General features: G+C 43.1%; 1 protein-coding gene across 2 annotated transcripts in view; it reads right to left on the bottom strand.

The window, feature by feature from the left end:
• The window catches only part of COLEC12 (collectin subfamily member 12), a 194961-nt gene extending 181320 nt beyond the window's left edge, over positions 1-13641 (bottom strand). Inside the window, exon 1 of one of the 2 annotated variants that reach the window (XM_058692557.1) lies at positions 13424-13641. In XM_058692557.1, coding sequence (XP_058548540.1) covers positions 13424-13430 — 7 coding nt within the window. In that variant the 5' untranslated portion in view covers positions 13431-13641. The remainder of the gene's footprint in view (positions 1-13423) is intronic. The other variant, XM_058692556.1, reaches the window with a different exon arrangement.
• Between the last annotated feature and the right edge of the window lie 3427 nt (positions 13642-17068).

The following is a 17068-nucleotide window of genomic DNA, read 5'->3' on the forward strand; positions in this document are numbered from 1 at the left end:
CTACACTCCCTTTAGGTCAGTGCGACAGCACTTTCCTCCGTCTATCCCACGTTTCAGTTGCTGGTTTTCACGCCACCAGATAGAAAGCCATTTGAAAACAGGAAACTTGTTGCATTGTATGTACCCTCAGCAACCAGCACATTTATGGCACCTTATAGGTACTGAATAGTTGTTGAAACTCAGCAGATTAGAGTTATATATGTGTCTATCTCTACTACCAGTTGATGAATTCCTAAAGAAAAGAGATTAAATCTTCCTCTTTTTAAATATTCACCACATTTGGGGAAGATAAGAGAATAGTTAATATCTTCCATATGTCAGATACTTCCTACTCATTATGTTCATCTGTTTTACAGATGAGAAAACTAAGGCTCAGAGGAGTTACATAACTTGACCCCAGGTCTCACCGCTTGTGAGGAGTCAGACCAAGACTAAGACCCAGAATCTGGCAGCAGTGGGGGGAGGGGGCTCGAGTTCCACACCATGGGGACACCACAGTCCCAAGAAACTGAACCCTGTGCTAGCAGCAGAAAAGCTAAGGTGCAGTCCTTTATACCACAGAATGCTGAAAAGGCTGAGGAATTTGGGACACAGGTCACTCTTGAGGGAGAACCAATGTAAGGCTAAAATAGGAGGACTGGATGAACATATATTTAAGAAGCAGTTGCCTATAACCAAAAAGACAAATGGCAAATGTTGGCAAGGATGTGCAGAAATCAGAACTCTCATATGCTACCAGTGGACACGTAAAATGGTATAGCCACTTTGGAAAATGGTCTGGCACTTCTTCTAAGGGTTAGGCCATTTCACTTCTAGGCGTACATCCAAGAGAAATGACAACACATGTCCACACAAAAACTTGTACGCAAATGTTTGTAGCAGTATTAGTCATAACAGGAAAAAGTGGAAACACCCTGAATGTGCACAAAATGATGAACGGAGAAATTAGGATAGAGCCACACAATAGAGTATTATTCAGCCCTAAAAAGGAATGATGCGCTGGCATGTGTTACAATATGAACGGACCCTGAACACATCATGCTAAGTGACAGAAACCAGTCACGAAAGACTGCATGTTGTACAACTCCATGTATATGAAATGAAATGTCTACGTTAAACAAATTCAGAGTTGGAAAGCAGATTAAAGGTTGCCTATGGCTAGAAGTTTTAGGGGAAAATGGGGAATGACAGCTAATGGGTATGGGGTTTCTTTCTTGGGTGACAAAAGTGTTCTAAAATTGATTATAATGATGGTTGCAAAACCTGTGAATACATAAAACAAAAAAAAAATCCAAAAAAACCCACTGACTTGAACACTTTAAATGGTTTGTGTGGTACGTGGGGCAGTAGGGGGGGGGGGATGGGGAGCAGCTGGACTTCCCAAGTCCCCTTCCAAGGGAAGTGACTGTCCCTCCCTGACTACAGCAGAAGACCTAAGTTTATTTTTCAGAGAAGTCACACAACACACACAAAAGCAAAAATTTAATAGAAGAGTTGGAAAATACAGCTGAAATATTCCAGAGGTTGGGAAGGAAGGGAAACAAATAAATAGAAAAGAGCAAAGCCAAAAAAAAAAAAAAAATCAATTCAGTGGATCCAATATTTAAATTCAAATAGCAAGTGTTTTAGGTAAAAGAACAGGGGTAGATAATTATCAGAGGAAGAACTAAACAAAATTTTTCAGCAGTGAAGGATGAGTCTCCAGAGTAAAAGGGCCAGTTTCCTCTCAGCACAAAGAAAAGAGATCCACTCCAAAGCACATCACTGTAAAATTTCGGAACACTGAGGACAAAAAGAAAATCCTAAAAACTTCCAGACAGGAAAACTTAAAAGCTTACAAAGGAAGGGGAAGGGGAAGGGGAAGGGGAAGGGGAAGGGGAAGGGGAAGGGGAGGAGGAGGGGGAGGAAAGGAAAGGAAAGGAAAGGAAAGGAAAGGAAAGGAAAGGAAAGGAAAGGAAAGGAAAGGAAAGGAAAACCTCACACTCACACTTCTTAATAGCAAAACTAAAAGAAAATAGATCAGTGCCCTCAAAAATTCTAAGGCTAAATTATTTCCTACACAGAAATCTCTCCAGTGAATGAGTAGGTAATACAAAGATGTCTTCAGACCTACACAGTCCCCAAAAATGTACTTCTCATGAACACTTTCTTCGAGACATCAGAGAATGCATTCCACTAAAATAACAAAGCTAGAAAAACACGTGTGTGTGTGTATCCGTGTGCACGCACACATGCATATACCCTAATCTAACCCTAACCCTGAGTAGGTCAGAAAGCTCCAGGGGAGATTTCTTCAAAAATATGGAAATGAGAGAATATCTACTATAGGTGAACACATGTGTAGAGATTCAGAAAAGTGGAAGAGACTCTGGGGATGAATGCTGATATACACATACACACACACACACACACACACACACACACACACAGGAAGCTAAGCAAATAAAACAAGAGAATTGTTAACTCCAGAGGAGAGAAGTTATGCATGAAGGAAATATGAGTCAGCTGTGAATAGCATTTATATAAGTACAGTAATATGAACACTGAATGCTGATTTGATCAAGATTGTGATGTAACTATTTTGGGATGATGGAGGGCAACAGACGGCATCCATGAGGGTTGTTAGGTGGAAATGAAGGGTGAAAGAACTAAACCTTATCTGCTATAAAGGGGAGTCAATATATATGCCAAAATCCCAATTAGCAATGAGTACTAATTGCTAACTAGTACTGCTGTAGTACTAATAATAATAAGGAGGAGGAGAAGACCACAAGCATTTCACTTAAAGACAAGGGGTTGTGACAGATCATCCGCATAAAGGACTACCAACAATTCTTTCCATCCCTCCACGTGCAAGCCCATTTCCACTCTCTTGAATCTGGGAGAGCCCTGTGACTTGCTTTGGCTGATGGAATTTGCCAGAAGTGGCAGTGGGTGACCTCAGGAACTGGGCCCCAGATGCCTTTCAGCTTCTGTTTTCACCCTTTGGCAACTAGCTGCCATGTGAAATGTCCCACGACCGTGCTGGACTGGAGGCCCCCCTGGGAGAGAAGATCTGTGGGAGAGCAAGAGATGACGAAGGGGAAGAAGCCATTCCAGCCACCCTGCTGATGCCCGGCCCTGGGGGTGCGGCTGACCAGCATGGTCAACACCCCAGGAAGCAGAAGCCGAGCCGAACTACAGAATCCTGAACAAATACACAGCTGTTGTTTTACGCTACAGGGTTTGGGGATGGTTTGTTAGGCATCAGAGGATAACCGCAAGAAAAGTAAATGCCAAAAGAAAATGTTAAAAATGTTCTCAAGAGATTCCCTCTGGGGACTGGAAAATGATGATATGAAGGTGGGCCGGCAGGAAACTGCTGTTTTTCATAATAAATCTCATTCATAATAAATGTTTTTTGACTCTTCAAACTCTATACATCTCTAACTTTGATTTAAAAAAAAAAATAAAGCCAACAAAACAAAGGAATGTGGGTGCAAGATAAAAGGTAGACAAAAATGAAAGTGCTGATGACCAGAAAAAGGTCCAAAGTCCACCCTGTTCCAAAGAGCCAGTGTGAAGAGTTCAACCTGAAGCAACAGAATAAGAAGTTTGGACTTAGAGCCTTAAATCCCTGGCACAAAGTATGTTCTGACAAATGCCAAACTGAACAGAGCAAGTTCAGACTTCCTTAGGAGCCAGGCTGAAGGACCGTGGACAGAGGCTAGGCTCAGTGATGCTGTCCGCATGTGCGTATCCATCGGCTACTCTATGCTGTTTCTACCTCGATGCAGTCCCAGCTCTTGTACAGCCATCACTGTTAGAACAGAACAGCACAGTCCTACCAGCTGTTAGAATGTTTCCATGCTTCCAAACCAGCTGGTGAACATACGCTGCCTGCCGTGAGCATTCCTGCAAGTTGTTCCTGTGGGTTCCCACCACCACTACCTATCATAGCAGGTCTGGGTGGTGAGGAGAGGAAAAAATGCCCCTGCATCCCTGGAGCCAAATACCCAGTGTCATCTGGACCCCTGAGTCTACAGTGGCCCTCCACTGGCCACTACTGCGTGGAGGCACCTTCATGGCACTGCAGAACTGTGGCCTCCACAGAATGTCACCTGGGTTACTAAATATTTTGGGCATCTCTTTGGACACCACTGTGCTGTTCTGGGGGACTTTGCTCCTAAAGCCAGGCTGAGCCAGCCAAAGCTTGGTCTCTGGAATTAGAAGACCTGGGTTTGAACACTGGCTCCACCTCGTCTGGCAACATAAACTCAAGGCTGCCTCTCATTCTCCCATAAGATGGGACCAATAATTCCTATCTCACTTATTGTTGGGAGGCAAACAGGAATTGATATGTGGGAAACACCCAACACATACTTAATGCTTAATAAACATGAGGGGTCTTTCTAAGTAAGAGGACAGAGGTGGTAACAGCGGTACTCTGCTTTAAGGACAAAAATAAATATCACAAAACTTGAATGTTCATGAAATACAAGATAGCTTTAGGTTTGGATAGGGACCACTTATTTTTTTATTTTTTATGTTTGAGAGAGAGGGAGAGAGAGAGAGAGAACACACCTGAGCAGGGGGGATGGGTAGAGGAAGGGAGAGAGAGAAAGAGAAATAGAAAGGGAGAGGATCTCAAGCAGGCTCAGTGAGAAGCCCAACATGGGGCTTGATGTTGGGGCTCAACCTGAGCCAAAATCAAGAGTCAGATGCTAAGCCAACTGAGCCACCCAGGTGCCCCAGGTAGGGACTACTTTAGTGCTCAAGTTTCAAAAGACTCAAAGCTCCAGTCTGAAGTGAGCATTTGGGGGAGGTCAACAGCAGGGAAGTTTGATTAGCAAGAGTATTATGTGGGGTGGGTTCAATTTGGACCCTAGCTAACTGGCACTGAAGTATCTATCTGACATTGAAGAAGATTTACCTTAACAAATTTGGGCTGTAAAAACTGAAGTCAGACATTCTTTTTATTTTTGAGAGAGACAGAGTGTGAGCAGGGGAGGGGCAGAGAGAGGGAGACACAGAATCTGAAGCAGGCTCCAGGCTCTGAGCTGTCAGCACAGAGCCTGACTCAGGGCTTGAACTCACTAGCCGTGAGATCAATGACCTGAGCCGAAGTCAGATGGTTAACCAACTGAGCCACCCAGGCGCCCCAAAGGCAGACATTCTTTAACCTTGATTTAACCTTAAGAGCCGTACTAGTACTATCTGCCCTGGCTTCATAGCTTTATAAATATAAAACCTAACATGGCCCTTGTATAGTTTGGTTTGCCCATTGGCATTTCTGGGCCATAGTTGTTATGTATTCTGCAAGTGAATGAGCTCAGTGCAGTGCAATATAATACTGAGGTTCAGCATAATTTTGATGGGGTAATTAGATCTGCCTTCCAGGCCTCCTCACTACCATACTCCAAATGGATAAAGGAATTTGTAGCAATTTAAATACTTGTAGATTACTCCAAATATTACAGAAGATTTATTTCAATTATTCAGCTGCTTTCCCAATTTTATGTTTTATAACAAAAGGATCACTTTTTGGTTCAATAGTATAAGTTTGTTTTTTTTTTTAAGTCAATATTACAGACATAAAATGACCCTAATTTGTGGTACAACTTATGGTTCTGATTCTTATAAAAACAGCAAATACTTGCTTTTAGGGTAAAGAGAGATACCATACCTTTTTCATTCCTTTATATTCCAACAAAATTGAGGTGATTTTTTTTTTGTTACTTTTACCCCTAAATTGGGAGTGTAGTCTAAACCAGATTTCCCCTGGGAGCCAACTTTAACAACTTAAAAAGTAAGAAACAAATATGACACTCAAAACCTTGATCCCCACATCTACCATTCATGGCTAATTATAGGGCAGAGGACATGCCTCTCTTTGTTTTATGATGGACCTCCTCATCCAATCACATTGTCAGGTTAATAATAAGAAAGTCCAGAGCAGACGAATCACTGCCTCAAATTTTCTAAGGGCTCTGAAACGGCCTCAAATACATGGGTCAGTTGTCAAGGAAAACTAATGCTGTCCAATTCTCTGGAGGCATGCAAAAAATAAGTGGTCTTTGTTAACTAGCCCCCTCCCAAATAATAAATAAACAACTGATACATCTGTTTTGTTTTGAAATCACTTAACTTTCTGTTTAGGTTATCCAGACAATTATGCCAAAGTGATATACTATAATTAATTACAAATAATGGACCAACATTGAGCTCAGGAGACAAAGTTTGAGAAAACTGTGATCTTCTCTCACCTCCTACAGTGAAATGCCTCACTTCAAGGTTTTGCGGTGCCTGGATGTACCATTTCCCTCTTCAATTACAATTAGAATAATACAATCTGAAATACGAAATATAATTCAAGGTAATGAATCAGCTTGCATCATCCCTCCAAATGAAATTATCCCTGTTTTCAGCCAGGTTGCCCTCTCCTCCTGTCCTCCAACAACATTTATCTGAACTTCACATAGGCCCCATTTCACCTTTTCCTTAGATGCCAATTGTTTGTGCATAAGCCTTGCTCTGCCCACCAGACTGCAAGCTCTTTGGGGACAGGAGCTGTATAATATACTAAATAATGTAAATAATATACTATATAATGTACTAAATATTTGAATAGATCTCAATCATATACTAAATGAATATTTGAATATATTTGATATAAAGAATATTTGAACATATTTAAATAATATATTAAATAAAGAGTAAGCGAAAGCTAGTTAAGATTTGGTGGCCCAATCATAAATAATAAAATACAAATATGACAAATCAGTAGGAAATCAACACTACCAGTGAAATAGACATGATCTCATACAGTATATATATATATATATATATATATATATGTATATATATATACATACATATATATATATATATATGTGCCTCTGTCCTAATGCTTCCTTAGAGACGAATTTGTTTTATGTTTTGATTCTTTGATGTCATATTTTTACTGGATAAATCTGGACACTGGATTTGAGATACATATCTTTAAAAACAGTATGTCATTATTAGTAGGCATTATTAGTAGGCATGGAAATTGCATGCTCTTAGGCAAATTAAATGTATTTACAAATATTTAATCAATTTTCTACCACTACCACAAATGAGAAAATTGTATGATTTTACTATAGTTTACAAACTCACTATAAACACGGTCCCTGCATTTTCAGTATGGCTGGTTTTTATATAATACAATGATGACGATAACACTAGAGACAACAGCTAAAGATAGACCAATGTGAGCACTGTTCCTATAGAGAGCACAGCTCCCTCCAGTCTCTGAGGTCAGCTTTAACACATCTGTAATTTGAAAATTACTTTTCTCTCAAAACTGAAATTTTTTCTTCATGGTATACATTGTTTCACTTGATTAACTTAAATGGTTCATAACTGGCAATTCTATTACTGCCTGGAGGAGGCAGCAGGTTAACAATTACACAGTATAACAATAACTAAAATGTCTTGAGTTTTCATTAAGTGCTAGACACTATTCTAAACAATCCATACCAACCTATTTAATCCTCCACACAACGAACAAATAAAAATGGCATTGGGTAGATGCCATTACTATCCCCCACTTGACAGAGAAGGAAACCAGGGACTGTGTTCCTAACCAGGGGAGGTTAGGTAATTTTCATGTGGTTACCAGGTCCCTCTGGTTTCAGAGTCCACACCCCTTGCCACCACACTAAAATTATCAGGCTCAACTCCTGGGGTCACTATGTATAATTACATTTTATGAAATGGTTATATTTTAAAGTATGCGTTATCAAGTATAAAGTTGAACTATTTTGCCTGTGAATAATATGTTGTAACATAAATATCGGTTTCTTAACATTTCTAGGTCACAAGGAAGTGACTTAGGCCCAAAGAAGTGCAACTGCTTCCACAAAAGCCAAGCACAAGTCAGGCAGAATGTCAAATATCCAATCTCAGTCTAGTGAATATGACCTCATGTGATACTGAGTTATAGTCCCAAACCATTCATTCAAGGAAATGTAAAAGAGTCATATTTAATATATCAAAGTCCAATAAATTTACTTAATTTTTAAAACTTCTCCCATGCTGAAAAACACACTTCCTTTATATTCTAAAGAGTATTAACTGAATATTCATGATAAATTCAGGGATTAGCTCTTTGGCATCTTAATTTGATATCACTTATTTCTGTTTACGCTGGTTTTCACTGCCATATAATTACAAAGGACCCTTAAGCAATCAGCAGGATCTTTTCAAGGCACTGTATTGGTTTGGGCTCTTCAAATAGCACTCACTTAAACAGAAATCAAATCACTGATTGAAAAGTTACCTCCCTCAAGCTTTGTTGCTATGGTTAGAAACAGCGGTGTCAGCAGTAAAGAATGAAATACTTTCTATGAAGAATGTCCCTATTTCCCTATCCGTTGCTCATAATGTTTATTTACTACCACTACTACTATTTTATTTTTATGTATTTTTCTTATAACTGATCATCTACTGATGGTTACAGTCTGTTCCTGAATATGACACTTCTGACAATGTTCCATTGTTTCATGGCAAATCTGTCAGCAAAACTGTGGTGCAGAGGCTGTTTTCAGAGTTGCTGGATTCAGTGAGCCACTCACATTCATTCAATCAGTCATAAGCAAAACCTCCCAGAAGATAAACTGTACACATGGCAATGACTCTGGAATATGATATATCTTTTATAAGAGCTTCTGTCTAACGAGGCTCTTCTAGTGGCTGGCTGTAGAGCACATCAATTTCTTCAGACCTTTGATGCCAGGTTATTATAGGTCTGAGTCCAGATGGTAGGACTTTATGTGGCTCACTTAGTATCTAGTGGAATGTGACACACAGTAGGTACTTAACAAAGATGGGTTGATTGAGTGGAATATTAGAGTTTGGCTAGGAAGGAGTCTAAGCAAGAGGTGTCATGTGCATTCTGGAGTCAGACTGTCGGAGTTTGAATACCAGTTTTCCCACTGACCAGCTAGGTACCCTTAGATAAGTAACCCTATCTCTTTGAGCCAAACTTTTCCTATCTGCAAAATGGAGAAAATAAGGACACTCGGCTGGGCAGGTGCTCAATAAGTGTCAGCTATTATTAGAGAGAAAAATAATAAGTGGGCATATTAAGCGGCCATCAGCCACACCTAAGAAGTTGTTAGCAAGCATAAACCTTGGTACAGATCAACCTCGTCCCTGCCATTTATCTTCCAACATATGACCCTGTTTCCTTCCTCCAGGCCATTGACAGGAACTCTGGAAGCTGAGTGGGAGTGAGCTGGTGCCTTCAGAATGGCAGAAGATAGAAAGGGCAGAAACATCCTGGTAGAGCTGACCCCATGGTGGGGTTAGATTCTTCACAGATGATTACCTTCCAGACCTAGAATGCTGTCCAGCCCCCACTCCCCCTGACTGCCTGATTCTCTTCACTCAGACTCACCAGCTGAAGCTCCAAAGCACCATGGGTACACACGGCCAGCAAGAAGGCTGTGCTCTACCACCACTCTGGGCCTCCTTTCCCAGGACCCCACCCCTTCTTCCCACCATGGGGAGACACGTGTCAGATTTGCCACCTGAGAGATTACTCACATTCCGCGTTTACCTGAGGCAAAATATATTTTTTTTCTATCACAAAACTTAAATGTCTATTTTCCCATCTGAAAACTTACTTTGGCAGCAGCTGCATCAACTGTTTTAAAATACTATTTTAATAAGTGTTAATTCAGAAAATTAGACACCTGGTTATGCTGTAGCTTGCAAGCTATCATCTGCCAGCTTGTCCCAGTCACACCCTTATCAGTAGATGAACTTCATGGTAAAAAGCAGGGGGGAGGGGACATAGGAGCAATCTTGGGAAACCACAGAAAAGATCTATACTTAGCAATAATTAAACCTCAGATTAAGAATGTTAAGCATCCCCAAACTAATGAAAAGTCAAAAGTATAATTAGATTGTAAATTTGCCTTCCAGAGGAAGGTCAGCCCCAATTCCAAATCAGTGAAGGGGAAAAGGCCTCATTTTGTTTCCATTTCCCCTCAGAAAACATGATGCTTTCAATGCAGCTGGCCCTTACATGCTTGTTTACTTATCCCAGTTAAGGACAAGAAATCTTAGAGAGACAGTGGTAAAGCAAGGAGTCCATGAGTCCAGAAAAACAACTGGCAATAGACATATATTGCTTACCAGTGCATTTTTTAAGTATTCTTGCCAACAGTATTTCAGAAATGTTTATATACAGGCGCACAAAAATAAGCGGCTGAATACTATGATTTGATGGCACCAACCTCCTTCCTGTGTTAAATCAGAACAGTGGTTTGGACCACTGTGGTCCCAGTTGCTAGTGGCTGTTTTGGGCCATCTCTTAGGCAACAAGTGCTGCTGCATTAAAAATTACCAATATTCCCAACTTTCAGAACTAGAAACGTGATTTAATAATGACACACCTAACTCTGGAGGAGTCAAATTCCTTCAAAAAGAATGTGACTATTTATCCAAAACCATGAGATTTATGGTGTAGCACAGCTAAATGAAAATGAAACTGGAAATAAATTAAAACAACTTCATGTTTTAATAAGTTTGAAAGACTTCGAGTATTGCAGCACAAGGCAAGTAATTTTCTTCTGGAAAAGATATAATGATGTCATTATTTTGGTACTTGTGATTCCAGAGATCGAGGAAATAAACAGAGAAAGTACTTGCCGAATGCAACAGATAGGTGGCGCTGTGGCTCATGGCAGATGTGGAATTACACTCCAAAAGCCAGGTTTATCACATAGACCCTGTCCCAGGTTGAAACATCAGAATTAGAAAGTCAAATAGGTACCTTATAAAAGCATTGGACTCGTACAGGAGCTAAATTTTTGCTTTAGCAAAAAAAAAGTTCTGTAACTTCTAAGGAGTCTACTAATTTTCTATTTATCTAAAGAATGTTTTAAGTTAATACTTTAAGCATTTGCAAGGTTTGTCATTGACCTGTATCATTTAGGGAAGTTAAAGTCTAATGAAACATTGGCTTTCTTCAGCATAATGAGTTAATAACTACGAGACATAATCACAAACCCAAGGAAAACTTTGGATTGGTTACCTATGGCAAATTGTCAAAATAATTCCACTCGGTAAAGGCAGCCTTCCTCCTTGGCTAGAAATACACTCTCTGCTTGGCTTCAGAAGCCTTGTGTCCAATTTCCTGGATCCACCCCCTTCCTGACTGCTGCACCTACTGTGGGTTACTCGGCTACTTAGTTGTCTGAGACTTACCCCTCTTCTAGTCTATACCAGAAGTTATCATACCTGGTGTCCTAGGCCTTTCCAAGGAACACAGGGAAACTGGCAGAGCTTGTCTTTAGTGCTTACCACACTCCTGGACTCCAGTTCTTATAAGTTCTAGACTCAGTTTCCACATCTGTAAAATAGGAGTTAAAATACCTACCTCATACCATTGAGGATTAATTGATAGAGGGCTTGTAGAGGGTGTAGCACAGGGGTTGGCACTTAGTACATACTAAAAAATTATTACCATCCTCTCCTTTCCCCATCTCAGTAACCAGACAAATGAATGTAAGTTATATGGCAATAGTTGGTAAGCAAATCTCTTACAGAATATTTCCTTTGAAAAGAAGCCTTCAAAGCAAGTAGTCTACCCTGGGATTCACCAGTACCTTATACCCCCTCCCCCACTGGGACACAAGGTAAGTGGGGCCTTCAGACAGTGCCTGGATCACAGAGGGTAGGCAATGAGACTTCTCCAGGGGGGTCTGCAAGCTGGTCCAGAATGCAGCGTAAACTTCACAAATGTACATTTAGGACTTTCAGGTGTGTCTTCCCTGGCAGATTTGAATTAACACTTAAAAATACCCAAATTGCAGTAATGGTCATTTACCCAGTCGAAAAGCATAAAATTTTCAGGGTTCAGGAGCCCAGATGGGAGCTGATCTTCCCAAGAGTTCAAAAACTACTGGCCTCAGGGACCAGCAATAAGATTAACTTCTGGCTCAAATGAAGGTAACTGAGCACCAGAGTAACATTTAGCCATGTGAACTCTTTCCTTTCTGGGAGGATCCTTTAATCAGTGCTGGCCAAGGAAAGTGTGTTTCCTAAAATGTAAATGAGAGAAGACAAACTGAGTGGAAAAACAAGAAACACACACCACTGCGTTTTGAAATTCCCTAGCCAGAAAATTGTATCATATCTTTCGTTTCTCTTCTGGGGAGGGTGACTTTTCACCTGGAGTTCAGTCCCTGCCCTTCCTCGAGTCTCCTGACTAGGAAACTAACACCTTGGAAGGACAGATAATTGGTAGAACGGTATCGCTCCGGATACTTTAGCGAGAACTTCCTTCCAGAGAACGCTAGAGGCAAAAGTTACTTTCCAAGCGTGTGGGGCTTCCCAGACACCTCCCTCGGACCACAGCCCTGGCAAGTCAAAGCGATCGCATCGCGTGGTCTCTGGTGGCTGGAAATTCGGTCACGGCGGTCACATGGCATTTCGCACCCAGCCCCCTCACTCAAGCCCGGCCCGTGTTATCCTAGCACAAAACTAGAAACTCCAGTCTTGTGTAAACACCACGCCAGGCCATCCCGAAATGATTCCCTTTTGATGCCCGTTGCAATTATTTATCCCACATATAAATCAGAATTCTGTTGACGGATCTCACTGTTTCTAATAGAAAGTTGCCCTGCAAAGCCCTCATCCTTGTGATTCCGCTTAAAGGTACGGTAACATCTGACACTCCCCTAAACCGGCCTGCAGAGGACACCGCCCAGGAGACGATCAACGGAATGATTTGTGTCACCTCTGAGCACACGTGGGCACACCAACTGCACAGGCGGGCACATGGAAGGGACGCGGAACCGAGAGCAGTTATTTTCCAATCGGTGGGTCTGATGGAGAAAGATGCCAAACGCATTTTCCGAGCCAGCTGAACTCCGCGGGCACCTAATCATTGCCAGATGTGGGGAGGGCGCACCGAGAACATCCCCGAGTCCCGAAGGAAACACCCGGCTGGCAGCACGTCGACTTCTCGGATGGGGAAACTGCACCAGCCGAGCGGAGAGGACTCCCAAACACAGTGTGGAGCGCCTCAGAGCGGAAAACGGACTGGGAGGAATGAGGATGCCTCCACTCTCCTCGGCATGTTTTTTCAATTAAAAAGTTGGGAACTGGAATCTGTAAACAACGACTTAGGGCTTCAAACTACTTCGCAGAGAGACACGATGGGGAGAGGAATACTTGTACGCCCCCAAACCCGAACCTCTGGGTCTCCTGCCGTGCGGAACTGCGGGGTGGAGGAGCGCCCCACGCGTGAACGCACGATCCCCGCGCCGCATCTCCTCCGGCCCTCCGCCCGGAGAAAGTTCGCGCAGCTTGCACCTCCGCCCCCTCCCGCGCGTCCCGAAGCCCGCCCTGCGGGCCGGGAGCCCAGCGCAGCCCGCCGCCGCCCTACCTTTCATGGTGACCGAGGAGACGCACCGCCAGCCAGGGAGCTCCGCGCAGCCGAGGAAGTTCGCACTAAACAGCGGGTCACTGCGCGTCCATGGCAGCCGCGCCGCGCGTCGGCCGTCTGCGCTCCAACCCTTCCTCGCCGCCACCCGCCCGCGTTCCCCGCTCGGCGCTCTGTGCCGCGGGGCTGCCGCGCGCGCCGCTCACCCCGGGCGGGAGGCGCCGCTCCCGCCAGCGCCCCTCCCCCTGGCCCGCCGGGGCGCGCGGGCCGCCGCGCCCACGCCCCCTCGCGCCCTCCCGCGCCCGCCCCGCCCTTCGGCCCGTGCTCGCCCCTGCCCAGTCGCTTTCTCACCCGGCCTGTCCCCCGCGCGGTGTCTCGCCCCGGGTCTCCCTTTTCTCGTCACACCAGCGGCAGAACGATGTCGGAAGAAGGCGTCTTCCAGTCGGTAAAATGCTCACCCTTGGTGTGCGCGAAAAGTGCCGCTGCTGGGCTTGTTTCTAGACCCCCAAAGTACCTAGAGAGTGGGGTGAGAGAGTTGGGGAGCAGTAGTGTCACCGGGGTGGCGGAGTAAGCATGTCCCTTCCCCAAAAGTCTCTGGGGCATCCAGGATTAGATCAAACCGAGATGAGAACGTCTTCGGGGTTCCAAGTTTCCAGGTGCGCTTGTGGACACCCGAAGGAAGAACGGGCACAGGCGACCGCGCTGTCACCCCGGGAGAGCTGTCGCTAAATCCGAAGTCACAATTAGATGCTCTCCCTACAGAACTCCGAGCAGGATTACAACTTTGGACCTTCAAGAACACAAAGACACAGACCAAAAAATCCTCTACGCTCCCCTTGGTTTAGAAAAGTCACCCTTCTACCCACCTCCCCTGAATTGATAAGGTTGAGGGATGCTGGGCTACTGAGTGGCTTATTAGTAAGTTCCCTCCATTGTGGCCCATCATGTTGTCCCAATGGGGGTTCCACCCCCCACCCCCTTTTAGAACCTCCTAAGCAGACCCATTCGTTGCTTTATTGCTTTAAAAGTTTCAGTGGTGAGTGGATCTGTGGGGAGGGAGGTGCAGAGAGACTTCTTCAACAAGGATGGAATGAAAAATCACCATGCACTCAGTAACACAGCAAAAGGAATACAATTCTGCCTGGGCGGTGGTTACAGCTTTTCAGATTTCCTCTCCTGAGGATTTGGTAACGCGGTGTAAACAACCCACTGATTCATTCTAAACAGGGAATTCTGCTCTAGAAAAGGTAGTGCCCAGAAATGAATACATTCTAAAATATTTTAGACTCTCCATTCCAGAGTCCTTCTTTTGTCAACACCAGTGGGGAAACTTGTACATGACTAGCAAAGAAAAAGGTAGAAAACAACAACACTTTTTATTTCACTTCAGGAGTTGATTAAACATTAGGGTCCCTGGGGACTTGCTCCAGGTCTCACCAATGTTACCTGCCTTGTCTTGCTGGGCAAGTGAGGGTGGCCAAAGGAAACCCAGATTATGGATTCTCAGCCCAGAACTTACTAACCAATGTTGGAATAGAGGAAATCCATCAGTTTCTTTGTGTAATAATTTCCCCAGCTGAAAAATGGAGAGGATTTTGGCTCCAATATTTCAGTTAAAAAATTATTTTAAAAACATAAATTATAGCTATGACACCAAAAACAGTAAAAGAAAACATAGATAAATCGGATTTCATTAAAATTCAAAACTTGTGCATCAAAGGACACAGTGTGAAAAGGCCACCCATGGAATGAGAGAAAATATTTGTAAATCATATATTTTGTAAGGGACTAATATCCAGAATATATAAACAATGCCTACAACTCAACAGCAACAAAAACAACCCAGTTCAAAAGTGGGCAAAGGACTCAAACTGACATTCTCCAAACATTTACAAATGGCTAATAAACATATGGAAAGATGTTTAACATCTTTAATCATTAGGGAAATGCAAATCAACACCACAATGAGATACCATTTCATATCCATTAGGATGACTATTATAAAAAATAAAAATGCTTTTAAAAAAGCAGCAAACAGCAAGTGTTGGCAAGGATGTGAAGAAATTAGAACCTTATGCATTGCTGGTAAGAATGTAAAATGATGCAACCACTGTGGAAAACAACATGGTGCTTGTTCAAAACAATGAAACAGAATTATCATATTATCTAACAGTACTACTTCTGGATATATGCCCCCAAAGAATTGGAAACAGGGACTCGAATAGATATTTGTACACCCATGTTCACAGCAGCCTTATTCATAATCGCCAAAAGGTAGAAGCAATCAAAGTGCCATCAATAGATGAATGGATAAATAAAATGTGGTATATATTAACAATGGAATATTACTCAGCCCTAAAAAGGAAGGAAATTCTGACACCTGCTACAGCACGGATGAACATGAGGGCATTATGCTAAGTGAAAAAAAGCCAGTCACAAAAGGACAAATACTGTATGATTCCACTTATATGAGTCACCCAGAATAGTCAAATTCATAAAAGACAGGAAGTAGAATGGTGGCTGCCAGGGGCTGAGGGGAGGAAAGAATGGGGACACGGTGTTTAATTGTTACAGAGTTTCAGGTTTGCAGGGTGAAGAGTTCAGGAGATGGATGGTGGTAATGGTTGGGTGATAACATACCTAATGCCACTGAACTGCACACTTAAAAGTGGTTAGGATGGTAAATTTCATGTGTACTTTACCACAAAAAAATTCTAACCAAAAAAAAAAAAAAAAAAATGAGATTGAAGAAAATCCCATAAAACCCCAAACCTATGATGTTAGTTATAATGAGCCAGACTCACAGACCTGCTGATGAAGAAGCAGGCTTGGCAATTCTTCTTCTTCTTCTTCTTTTTTAATGTTTATTTATTTTTGAGAGAGAGCACATACATGCAAGCAGAGGAGGGGCAGAGAGAGAGAAAATCACAAGCAGGCTCTGGGGTGTCAGCACAGATCCTGACATGGGGCTCAGACTCATGAACTGTGAGATCATGACCTGAGCCAAAATCAAGAGTCAGAGGCTTAACTGACTGAGTCACCCAGATGCCCTGGCAATTTTTTAGAGGACAGTTTTAAGGAGGGTCCCTGGAAGATTGACTCTTTCAGCACAGGAGCCCCCCAGGTACATCCCACAGGTCCTCTGCCTGCCACCCCCTCTGAGTCCCACTCTGGAGGGTTCAAGGGCTGAAGGTGTGGACACATGCAGATCATCAGCTGACCAAGATTTCTCTGATCAAGATCTGTGAGAGAAGTTGAGGACCCAGCTGGGGCTCAGGAAGAAAAGGGAAAGGTAAAGAAGAAGAGGGTAGTTGGCAAGGACGGAATCATACTGGGGAAGATGCTTTGAACTCCTCAGTGGAAATGGGCTACAGGGCCTCTAGGTCACACGGAGGCCTCCTCACCACCAGCAGCAGCACCTGTGTTCTGCATTCGCACTACACTTATAAACTTGGGGAAGTCATTATCTCAGTTAATCCTCCCCACAACCTTGTGCTAGGTATCTCCTTTTTACTAATGAAAGCGCGTATCTCACACTTCTCCACCTCTTTCCATCTCCCATGTAAAGACCATTCGAGCCCAACTGGAATTTTGCAAGGACCTTGCAGGTGGCCTCCCCACACCCACTGTTTCTTCTCCACTCTAGCC

The sequence above is a fragment of the Neofelis nebulosa genome, chromosome 11, assembly GCF_028018385.1.
Source record: "Neofelis nebulosa isolate mNeoNeb1 chromosome 11, mNeoNeb1.pri, whole genome shotgun sequence".
Taxonomy (NCBI): domain Eukaryota; kingdom Metazoa; phylum Chordata; class Mammalia; order Carnivora; family Felidae; genus Neofelis; species Neofelis nebulosa.